The sequence below is a fragment of the Corapipo altera genome, unplaced genomic scaffold (assembly GCF_003945725.1).
Source record: "Corapipo altera isolate COAL_440 unplaced genomic scaffold, ASM394572v1 59, whole genome shotgun sequence".
Taxonomy (NCBI): domain Eukaryota; kingdom Metazoa; phylum Chordata; class Aves; order Passeriformes; family Pipridae; genus Corapipo; species Corapipo altera.
Window position 1 is genome coordinate 892189 of NW_020884917.1, and position 12293 is coordinate 904481.

The window sequence follows — 12293 nt, forward strand, 5'->3', positions numbered from 1 at the left end:
TTATTTATTTATTTATTTATTTATTTATTTATTTATTTATTTATTTATTTATTTATTAGTGCTTTTGGATATTTTGTAGTAGGGTTTGGGAAAGTGGGGGGGAATAGGGTTATATTTCCAAAGTATGTGTTGGAGGCTGTGTGGAGAGGGCAAAAAACTATTCAACTGGCTTTAATATAATTAATCCCCATAGTGAGCCTTCTTACCAGCAAAAGGAAAGGCTTTTTGCCAGATGGAGTTAACTCTCCCAAGTAAGTTCACTATACTTATGGGGTTCTCTTCAACATGTGATGGATAGGGAAGGACTTGCTAATATAACTGTGGAAAATGTCATCTTCTTCATAGTCCTGAGTGACACTGCTGTGGTAGTAAATGTTTGGTATGTTGACCTAGTTTCTGAGAATCCAGAGATGTGACTTAGGATTTTCTTATCAAATCATACTGAAGTCAGCTCTTCAGTCTTTTTATTCAGCGTGTACTTAGGAGGGAGAAAAAGAATAAAAAAAGAATAAAAACTCAAAGCTCGCAGCTTTAAACAATCTAAATACAAACTGTTTTCAGTAGTATTTTAATAATCAGAACAAATACATATTTAAAAAATATGTTTGTACTAACCTGATTTAATGCTTGAGAGTTCTAGAAACATTGTGTTGTTTGTAATGCTTTGGTATGTGGGAGAAATACAGGGAGGAGAGGAAAAGCTATCCTACCTGCACTCTTATGCACAGTGGTAGATTTAATATCTTATTATCCTCGTGAGTGTGCTAGAGGGGATCTAGCATGAACAGTCCCTTTAGTCTTGTGTTACCCTCTTCCTTTATTGAATCTGATCCCTGATGGAACTGTAAAGAGGAGGAGGAGGGGAACAAGTTACTATTGGAGAATTACGTCCTCTTGGAGGGTAGATGAGGTGGAAAGCACATTTAAACAAGTATGGGTGGAATAATTGGGGCAGGGTGTAACCAAGAGTTTTAAAAGCCAACAGATGAAAAGACACCATGTCTCACATGAAAACTGAGAAGGAGTCTTAGTGCTTTTGCTTGATGAGAATGGCTTTCAGCCTTAAATAATATGCCACTGCTAGCTTGCCTCTCCAACTGACCTTTGTTTTATTTTCCTTTACTCTCAGCTGCAGATAGTAAAACTAGCGATCATTTCTTTAATGTGAATTATGTGAATGAATGAGCTGCTATGTAAACCTTGGGATTTGTTTACATTCATAATGATGTTGCATATTAAGGGAACCATATCAGGATGGTTTGCCTGTTAAGCAATGTGCTTAACATGTGCTGCTAGTTTTGTCCTTTCACTCCATCAGAAATACATGTAGCCCTCCAAACTGGAGAAGATTCTTTAAAGCACCTCCCCGTTTTCCAGCAAATGAGTGTTCATTTCTATGGAAACAGAACTGGCAGCCAATCTCAGTGTTGCAAAAGCACTTGTTTCTGCTGCCTGAAATTTGTAAATACTGTTTTCTCTGAGAGAATTTAACCAGATTCCTATATCAGGTAGTAGTGTGAATTTTGAGACAGGATATTAAAAGAAAGTAAGGAAATGAATAATATTGAGCTCTCTGCTGTCTTCAGCAGACAGAATGATTTGAGCTGAATATAAACTGTACATCTCTATTCAACCTGGGAAGTTTTTCCATTTTAATGTTTAATGGCTCATAGGTTTGGCTTTACAAACATAAAATGTGACAGGTACGATCCGATACAGATTACGTATCACGGCGTAAGGGAGCTGTGTCATGGGTGATAAAGATGCAGTTGAGATAAATGTTCCCCTAAAAAAAGAAGGGGGCAAATAAAAATCCATAGCACAAGCGTGTATCTGTTTTTCCACATTACGCTATTGTTTTTTATTTCCCTTTGCTGTTTTCTATTTGGAAATATAGTTACTATGGAGACAATGACGACATACTCTAATGGAGCTCACCAGTGCGGCACAACATGAATATATGTCGTTTGGGAATACTGTGATAGCTGCCATGATTATTTTATAGGGTTTTGAGCTGCATGTAATTCTTTTGCTCACTCAGTGCAAGTGATCAAAATGTAGCCACAGTTTTCAATTTCAGCTGCTATTCTTCCTGGTTTATCATTTTAAATAGGAAAATTTACTGACTGATGTGGCATAATGGTCAGTTTAAGCCCATTTGGAAGTAAAGGGCCTCATTAGGCTGATGCTTCCACCTTTTTTTAAGGAATTTGCATGAGTTTTTGGATTATTACTATGGGGAACAGTTCCCGGCTCCTGCAAATGGATGGTTCTCATGCACTGTGTAACTCCATATGCTACAGCCTCTCTGAATTTTAAACTTTTCCATGGCCAAGACAAAGTAAACTGGTACCACTTGCTATTCTTTTTTTTTTAATCACTTTATTGGATTGCACTCTTTCTATCTTCACTGTTGATTTGGGAACAAACTGTAATCAGAAGCCCAGGTTTTGGGTAGGGTTTCATTATAATTCCTATAGCGCTGCAAAACACTCCCCAGCATGTAGTGCCCACGAACCTTTTGGAAAGTGTTTCTCTTCACAGTTTCCGAGGGGGTTTGCAAAAAAAAAAGCCTTCCGAAAACTCACAAAAAAACAGACAGCACCTTTCTTCAACGAAACCCCTATCTACTTCCCGCGGACTTATTGTTTTATTTTGTGGTATGTTATGTTTTGATTGATCCTAACCAAGGCTGCTGCTTCTCCTGCTTCATTTGCCGGGGCGGGGGGAGGAGGGTTAAAGCCTCACCCTGGGGGGGTGGGAGGGATATCACCCCGTCGCAGGGGTTGCGGCGGGGCCGATGCCAGCGGCGGGGCGGGCGGGCCGCGGGGGATCCCGGCGGGCACATGACGGCGGGGGCGGGCGGAGGGCGGTGTCAGCGCCCGGTGGGCCGGGCCGGGGCCGGGCCGGGCTCGGAGGGTTCCCGCGTAAGGCGGGACTGCTATTTTGAAGCGGAGCGGCGGCTGCGGCGGCAGGGATCCATCCGGCAGGGATCCATCCGGCTGGGATCCATCCGGCTGGGAACCGGGACCCGCCGCGTCCGCCCTCCCGCGGCACCGCCGGGCATGATGGCTGTGGGGGACGGTGAGTGCGGAGCGCCGCTGCCCCTTCGGGGGGTGCGGGGGCTTCTCTGCAGCCCTCTGGAGGCGCGGGGGGCCTGGGGAGGTTGGAATGGCAGGTTGGCATCTCACCCTGGCGGGGTTGTCTTCCGCCGCCGCCCGGCGCTCAGGGATGGAGGGTGAGCGCAGCAGCCAGAGGGTACCGCGGGCACCCAGCGTGGCAACTCCAGCCTTTTCTGAAATTTTAACCATGCCTGGGTTTCTGGGATGGCCCGTGATCTCAATTATTTACTACTCTGGCGGGTTCCGCTGTGCATTTTTATGTTGTGTTTACCCCTCCCGCCTCAGTGTTACTTATGTTATAGCTGCGTCTGCAAGTTAGGGCTGAATTTACTATACACCGCCTAGTATACAAACTTGTGTTAATCTGCCCTGTTTTGTGAAGAAATTCATACTAATTCAGCGTAGCCATAAAAGAAGAGCCTTGCTGCTAGGGCTGGGGATGTATATTTAATAGACAAGGAACGTTACTATGTTTCCTTCACTGCACAGTGTATTGTTACACAAACCAATGGAAAGTAGGTCAGTAAAGCAATTCAGACTATATTGTTGTGTTTTCGTTAGCAACTAGACATATGTTTTACCTTTATAACACCTCCTGGGTTTGCGTGACAGCCAGGTTCTTTGAGCTTAATACCTTGATGACTTTCTATACATGTGTTGTTATTTTCAGAGAAACTTAAGCGTTCATTGGACTTGCAGCAAGTTTAGGGATGTAGTAGGATAGCTGTGCTTTTACAAATGATTTTATATATATATATAGTTTTAAATAACGAGGATGGTCTTATAAAGATCACGGATTAAGGTTAAATCTATTGTCTGAATTGGCTAAAACAGCAGTTGTAAGAGTCCTGAGAGAGACACTTTTTTAAGGCGTCCTGAAGTGTATGTTTTTCACTTAGTTCTTTCGTTTGTTGGAGACTGAAAGAGATAATGAGCATGACTACAGCAGTGAAATTACAGCTGGGCTGTACAGTCTAAATAAAATTCGAGCAGTTCTCTGATGTTTATATTTTTGTTTGTCATTTGGAAGGTGCAAGAGGAGTCGTGGTCTTTGTAGAACTGAATATGTTGCAAGCTCCTTCTTGTTGAGATTTTTTTTTTTTCCCCTGGAAATGTTTTTCTCTGTCTTTTGTTTGCTTCCTGTGAAGCAACACAGTTCTCCATGGTGTAAACATGGATTGTGGTAACTTACAGATTAAGGGTGCAAGTTGTAGCATGTTAAGAAATAACTGCATTCCCTAGGCCAAGCCATAGGATTTTTGTGGTTCCGTAATGGTCGAGGTTTATAAAGTGAGGGTGGTTGTGGAGCTCTCTTCTGTATAATTTAATTCGTCATTAACAAAGGCACTAAGAACAAAGTACTGTTCAGGCAGTCAGCTGACGTTCTGTGTAGGAGCTTTGAGCAATGATGCCAAATACAATTAACAGTGTGTAGGATGATTATGTAGCTGTTGGTCTCTCTTAAAACTACTGCTTACCACATTTACAAGGAATTCAGTCTTCTGATGTTATGTTATGAAACTGCTAGGGAAAACAAAACAGTAGTTACTATTAAGAAAACTTTTTGATCTTTTTTTCTAATTTAATTAAGTTTTGCTGCCATTCTGTACATCCTCCTTATATATGCAACATAATGTTTTAAGGTTAGTGATTCTGCAACCTTTGAAAAATGTCTTTTCTTGACAAAATGTCACTTCGTTGTGTCCAATATGTATGTTAAACTTGATATTTTTAAGACTAGGCTGAAGGCATTGTGCATATACTTCAGAGAACAGATTTTTTTACTTGTCTTACTTGGTTTGCTCATTTAATCAGCTTAGATGTGTTAAAAAATTGCAGAGTATGTTTGGACATGTGATACAGAGGTGGTAATTTCAGCATTCTATCTTGAATGCAAGATACTGGCTTATTGGAACCTTTTGGATTTTTTTCAGTTTTCTTGAGCACAAGCAGAAATGTAAATAAAACATGGTGCTTAACAGTTGAATCTTAATCTGATTTCTCAAGTGAAGATTAAAGGGAAGAGACAGATTTTCTGTTTGCCCCCATCTCAACTGTCTCAATCTCTCCAAGCTTTTGTTGGAAGAATGTAGGGGAAAAAAAAAAAATACTGTGCTTGTGGCCCAGCAAACAAATGGACCGTAACTTCTTCTGTACTGAATGCGTGCCAGTGGGAAAGCATGCGCTGTCTCAGTCTTAAAGGCATTTCACAGACTTGTGTGACTACGTGTCTGTGTTTGACCTGCAAGTTGTGTTCTTAGGCTGCTGAGGAAAACCAGCCAGGAACTGCTCCTTGCTCTGGTTTCCTTGTTCCTTGGAGAGGATAATGCATTGCTGCCGTGATCCGCTGGTAACCAGATTAGGCTGTTTAGGAGGTGGCTGACAGAATCGCAGGGCGGCACATCGCGTTGTGCCTTCTCTTCAGGGTTTGTAGTTCAGCAGCTTCCAACAGTGTTTCCTCACCTTGTTGTCACCTGTGCTGTTAGTCTGTTATTTCATAGGTAAGGGACTGCTTTGATCCCAGTTGAACAAGGTTGTTAGGATAAGAACAAAATCATCTGCCTAAAACTACGAGCGGCCTTGTAGGGAAGATTAGACATAGGTTTTCTTAAGATGCACTAAACATATTGCACTACCAGACATAAGGTATTTGAGGGCTATCTAAAAGCATATAATCAGCTTTGTAAGAGGACATATTTGGTGCACACATTTGCTGCACTAGTATATACTAAGTATGCTATTTTCTATTATATAATAAGCACATCTTTATTTATTAGTGTATTTTCATGTAAATGGCATACAGCATAATGACGTTGCATGACGTTAAGCACTTGTCAGATTTCATATGATAAAACATGTGACTGCTTTATGAATAGAAATTATCCTTCTATCTTAGTACATATGCATATCAAATTATGGGGTTTGTCTTCTTGCAAAGTGCTTCATTAATGTATGTATAGTCCTAGAGCACAAGAACAATTACCTTTCATTCTCTGATGTTCTCCTGAGGAAAGGCTGTCTTCCTAAGTCTTTAATCTGATTAGTAGTTTCTGTGAAGTGTGGGTGCTGTACAGCTTTAATACTTTACTTTTGACTGAAAAAGAGATTGGACATATATTAAATGTACAGAGGCTACAGTGATGTTTGAGACATTAGCTTGATTTAAAAGGTATATATGTGATTGTAGTACATAAGGATTTCTGAGGTGCATTTCTGATTTTTCCTTTCCTTTTGGTAGGAGGCTTTTTAAACCAACAGAGTCCTGTGAGTGATGATAATAAAGCAATTACTGCACTGGCCTAGAAATTGGTCAGGCTGTAACTGTGTGCTTTGTACCATCGAGAGCTGTCTCCTGGAGGTGGGAATATAGATGGCAGCAGAAGTTTTTCTGGAGGAAAGTAACCCAGCACTTGTTCCTCTTTTCTGTTCTTGTTTGGGCCTGTGTTTTTTTAGTGTGCTGACTGTGCCTGCACTGGCTCCTTTTCCTGTGGTTGCTCCCCACCACTCCTGTTCCGTTATTAGCAGTTGTTGGGCACATTGGTTCAGGAAATGTCTTTACTCACTGTGCCTGGGAGAGGGAGGACAGATACCGTGAGCTGGAATTCGATTGCTGTTCCCAACCAAACCAGTGCAAAGCTTCTTTTCACAGTAAGGTCATAATGCTACTCCCAGTGATTAACATAGATTCTGACTAGTGTTTTGTCTATAAAGTGCACATACCGTTGCTAATAGCAGTAAAAGAACAGTGGAACAGCGAAACAACTGAGTGGGAGAGGGAGGGAATGTGTAAACAAACCAAAGGCTATATATGAAAAGACACATTTTCTACTCAGAGGATGGATGAATACAGCAAGGTTCAAGACTGATGTGAATAAAAAAGTAATTCAAGGAAGAAGTATGCAACTCAGAGCTTTTTTTTTTTTTTGCTTAAAAAAGCTGCAGACTTGACAAAGCACAGTTATTTTCTCAAAAGAAGCATAGATTCTACAGTGATAAGTGCACTTTTTTATGTATATATTCTAGAGTAATAGCTACAAGTAAGCTTCGTCTTTCTGTTTCTAAATGACATTTTTGAAGTGTTAAGGACTATTTTGGTGTTCAGTTCCGGGGAACTTGGTAGTGATGCTGGTGGTAGTTGTTTTCACTAAATATGGAATATGAGTCCACTAAAAAGATGTCCAGGTATGTTTAATCTCTTGTCCAAAAGTGTTGGTTGGTTGTAGTGTTGGAGTCTGTTTCCATTAGTTTTTAAGAACAAGTTACATAACTAAAAAATTCCTTTGGTGTTATCAGTTTGTATCTGCATATTTTTGATTAATCTAGACTACTGCTAATATTGCATGGGTGTTGGTTGGGGTTTTTTATTATTTTTATTTTTAAAAGGGTGCATTTTGAAAAAAGACATTAGAATTGCCATCAACCACAAGAGAAACTTAAAGCCTACTAAGGATTTTCTTTGAAAGATGTTACAAGAATCTTCCACTTGACTAATTGGTTATTTGCCTTGCAGGGTTTATTTTCATCTTTGTTATCTATGAAATATGAGGAGTATTTCCTTATTGTTGCATGTTATTTTTAATAAAGTCTTCCTGTAATAAATACTGATGAGCAAGTAAGCTATAATTGGATCATTTCAGACACCTGTCTGAAATGCCTTCAGAGGTGAAGGTTCTTTTGTAGTATTGACCTGAATAAGAAATTCTTCTCTGTATATTGTATTTATAAAAGTAGTCTTAGTTTTTAAAGAATTGTGGTTTAGAGTTTGTGTGTTCTTTCCTTGCCCAATTCCTTCATCAAAATACGCTTTTGTAGCTGGCTAGCTATATCACAGGCACTTCAGATTTTCCACATGGGATGTGAGTTTTTTAGCTTCTGGGATGCTGGTGGATGAGAGGCTAGGCATGAGCTGGCAATGTGTACTGACAGCCCAGAAAGCCAGTTTTGTCCTGAGCTGCATCAAAAGCAGTGTGGCCAGCAGGTTGAGGGAGCTGATTCTGAGCCTCTACTCAGCTCTGGTGAGACCCTACCGGGAGTGCTGTGTTCTGCTCTCTGGTCCCCAGCCTAGGAAGGACCTGGACCTGTTGGAGCAAGTCCAGAGGAGGCCACAAAGATGATCAGGGGGCTTGGGCACCTCTCCTATGAAAGCAGGCTGATAGAGTTGGGATTGTTCAACCTAGAGAAGAGGAGGCTCCAGGGAGACCTTATAGCACCTTCCAGGGCCTACATGAGAGCTGGAGAGGGACTTTTTACAAGGACCTGGACTGATAAGACAAGGAAGAATGGCTTTAAACTGAAAAGGGGTACATCTAGACAAGATCTGAGGAGGAAATTCTTTACTATGAGTGTGGTGAGGGACTGGAACAGGTTGCCCAGAGGAGTTGTGGAAATGCCATCCCTGGAGGCCAGATTGGATGGGGCTCTGAGCAACCTGGCCCCCATCCAGGGGGGAAAGGTGGCCCTGCCTATGGCAGGGTGGCTGGAACTTGATGACCTTTAAGGTCCCTTCTGACCCAAACCATTCTATGGTTCTTTGGGGAAAAGTCCAGTTTGAGGAGAGTCTGTCCTCTTAAAACCACCAGTTTTATCACCTGTAAGTGAAATGGCAGCATTGAGAGTAAAATAATTTGTCATATTTTCCTAATCTCCACTTCTGAATACATGAGGTAGAGATCAAGTTGGTTAGTGAGCTGAAACAACTCCTTTCATTCAGTGATGTGGTGTGCACGTTTTCATGTGCAGATATTAATATTTTAATTCCTGAACTGCATGGACCTAAAATTCAGAAAAATAAATCTCTCTACATTTTATCTGCTGTATGTTCATATTAGACTTTCTTCTTCTAGGACCTGTGTTTTATTTGTCAGTCTGCCTTATCATTTTGTATTTTCAACATGCAAATTGAGTTGAATATGCAGAAGTTGGCCACACTAAAGCATAATGCAAACATTACTACTGAAATGATCTCTCTGATGACAGAATTAAATTTATCACTGTCAGCCTCTACTAGTAAATCACAGTTTAAGCTCAGTGTTTGTAAACCTTCCTGTTAATATTATATGATATACGTCACATGGCCCTTCGTGATGACATATGCTTGTGATATATGTTAAACATGAATGAACATGGTATTTATATCTGCCTCTCTTACCCTTGCTGTGATATAATTGGTAATTTAAAAATTCAAATCATTAAACTCAGGTGTTTCTGTGTGACTGAATTAAGTACTGGAAATGTCATGGATGGATATCTGTTTGAGTGACTTAGCTGCAAATACTAATATGGTGGTCCTTTTTTCTCACTTTTCTCCTCTTAAATGCATCAGTAGTCTAGTCATATTATTGCAATTTATGGATAGTGGTTTCTAAATACAATGTGTTTTCATGATAAATATATTGGTTTTAAAGTAGATCATTAGATTCACTGGAGAAAATGCTGGTGCTGTTGAGAGTAGATAATTAATTGATGTACAAGCAAAAGGAATTTGTGAAGAAAGAAATAAAATGACTTCTGGAGCTGAGATGATGAAGACACTAATGAAACCAGGCCTACTGAGCAAAGACTAGCTGTTGGCTTACAGAATATTTTAAATGTGAATAGTGGAGTTCATACTTCAAGAAGATATTTGAAGTGGTAGGTTTTTTTAGAAGGCAACATAAGCAACAGAGTGAAGCGTTAGGCCACGAATGAGGTCTGAATTCAGATGGATGACAATAGTTCAATAAACCATCACTTTTGATAGGAATTATGAGTCTTTTATGTGTGAACTGGCTCACAAATTACCCAGGCATGAAGTAAAAACTCTCTTCAAGCCTTTTCTTTTTTATTTTTTTTTAATCTTTTGTTATCACTGTTTTAAGTGAACTGCCTCCTTTCATTTTAATGAGTGTCTGGATAGGGAGACTCTCTAGGGGAGTACTCATTCATTTACCAGAAATCTTGATTGCTTCAGAAGTTACTGCCCTTCTCAGCTTTAATTCTGACATTTTATAGTGCAAAACATCTGTACTGTGTTAGACATATTTTACTTTGTGCTAAAACAGAGGAGAATCCCATTGGTTTCTATGTTACACTGCTAAATCAACCTATAATGTGTTTAAATTGCCAGAAATTTTCAGTTTTCAATTTCTTCTGTGAGGCATGCCTGTGTCCTTACTAGACCTTTTTTCCTTTCCCCTGCCCAAAAAACACGACTTGTTAACATTTCAGCATTGGATATAGTGCAGGGAGGCCCAAATAGCATGGCCTAAAACAATAATATGGTATAGATGTTGAAGAACAGTAACAGTATGTGTTTTATTTTAAATCTTGAAATTTAGTCTCGAATCCTGTTTTAGGTGTTGCCTTGTCATGAATTCTGGAGAACCTGATTGTCTTTCCCCTTTTCACTGATAAAATTGTACTTTGGTTGCTAATAGGTTATAGACTATTAGATGTTGATTTAAAAGGCTGTTGAACGTACCTGAGAAAAGTTGTAAGTAAAGTGAAACTGATGGTTTTTAAGATACAGTAATATTGACTGCATCTTCAGTTTGCAGTAGGTTGCTGTAAGTAACATTTGGGACATGTATAAAAAAGGAAAGTCCAATTGCAAGAATTTAAAACTGACTAAATTATTTCTTTATTAATTTAATCAATATTAACTGAGCTACAAAAATAATTTTACAGATGCTGTAAAAGTAAAAAATATGGCAAGATTTGCAGAAACGGTCTTGAAATTTAATAGGTAAAAAGTAGAAAATTACTTAGGTTTACAGGAGATATTCTAGAGCTAGAAATGGAAATGAAACTTTAATTGGGAGCAAAATTAGCTCAGTTGCTTATTTTGGCTTATTGCAGCTTTATTTGAAACCTGTAGTTAAATCTTGTCTTTCATCCAGACAAAGTAAGATGAACTGTAAGACTAGCTTTACTTTGGGGTTAGGAGAATACTACTGGGATATGTAATATTTTTTCTGAATTAAATCTTTTCTGAACATATTCCTTCATTAAACTATGGAACAAAATGGATAAATTATTAGTGTCATTAACATAGGCCTGTATTAAATGTGGATAATTATTGTGACATATGCCATTGCCACTCCTGAGTAAGTCTCTGTCAGGTTTAGTGTCTATTTTCCAGTTTTCCCTTCTTCTCTTTTGCTCTATTAACTGAGAAACATCTTTAAAAAAAAAAAGACCAAACACACAAAGCAGAACCAAAAAACCCAAAAGCACATCTGGTATGAGCCTCTCTCAGTGTGCTGTAGCTGATCGATGGAATGTAGCAGAGCTGTGTTCTGCTTTGCTTGTTGAAAAGTTAGGGCAACTTCATCAGAATTTAAGATTGGATCAACAGCAAATTTTAACTGATAAATACTTACCTTATTCCTGTTACTGACTCTTGCTCTTCTTACTAAGGGAACCTTTTTTATGCTTTTTGTTCCCTGGAACTGCCTGGAAAAAAAGAGCATGTGAAGGAATACGTTTGGCTTTAGTACATTGGGGGATTTAAGTTTTGTTATTTAGCAACTGTTCTCTGGTATTTTTTATCTCCCCTAACCCCTGTGAGGTTACTGTCAAAAAAGGAGTCTCTTGTGGTAAGAGTTTGAGATTTTGCTGATGAGCATCAGAATATATTGCACAGAACAAGAGAACCACTTGCCAGCAGTGAATCATTGGTATAGTTGCCTCCTTCTGGAATGCAAAGAGAAACAGAGGAGGTAACATGAGGTGAAGTTAAATACATTGGGAAGTGGCCTTGTGTTACTTCTGTGCCTACTTCTGTGTCATGAGACTCCTAAAGACTCATGCTCTGTCATTGAGGGAGGCAGGTTTTTGTTCGTGAATGAGAATTTGTCTCCTAATGGTTCAGTATCCCTCTGCCTGCTGTGGCACAGGGAGAATGCCCAGGAATCATGCCTTTATGGTAGATCTGAAGCATCTTTGGTGTGATTCATCTGTCCAGTCATAGGTGTCTGGTGCCACTTGAGGTGCCTTGCAGTATTCACAGTAGCCGTGTGGAGCAAAGAGGCGTGACACGAGACTGGCAAGAGATCTGTGGCCTTCTGGAATGTCAGCTGGCCGCCAGACAGGATACCCAGGACTGTCTAAACTGGTTTTAGATGACTGTGCTTAGGCAAATGAATCCTGTCCTTTGTGTTAGGACAAACAGATTTGGACTGTATGGAATGC

General features: G+C 39.7%; 1 protein-coding gene across 33 annotated transcripts in view; it reads left to right on the top strand.

The window, feature by feature from the left end:
* CLASP2 (cytoplasmic linker associated protein 2) overlaps positions 1–12293 on the top strand; it is a 151358-nt gene that overhangs the window by 44996 nt on the left and 94069 nt on the right. Inside the window, exon 1 of one of the 33 annotated variants that reach the window (XM_027655829.1) lies at positions 2964–3084. The exons of the other annotated variants lie outside the window; for them this stretch is intronic. Within the exon in view, the coding sequence (XP_027511630.1) occupies positions 3066–3084 (19 nt within the window). The 5' untranslated portion in view covers positions 2964–3065. Of the gene's footprint in view, positions 1–2963; positions 3085–12293 lie in introns of those variants that run through there. 33 annotated transcript variants of the gene reach the window in all.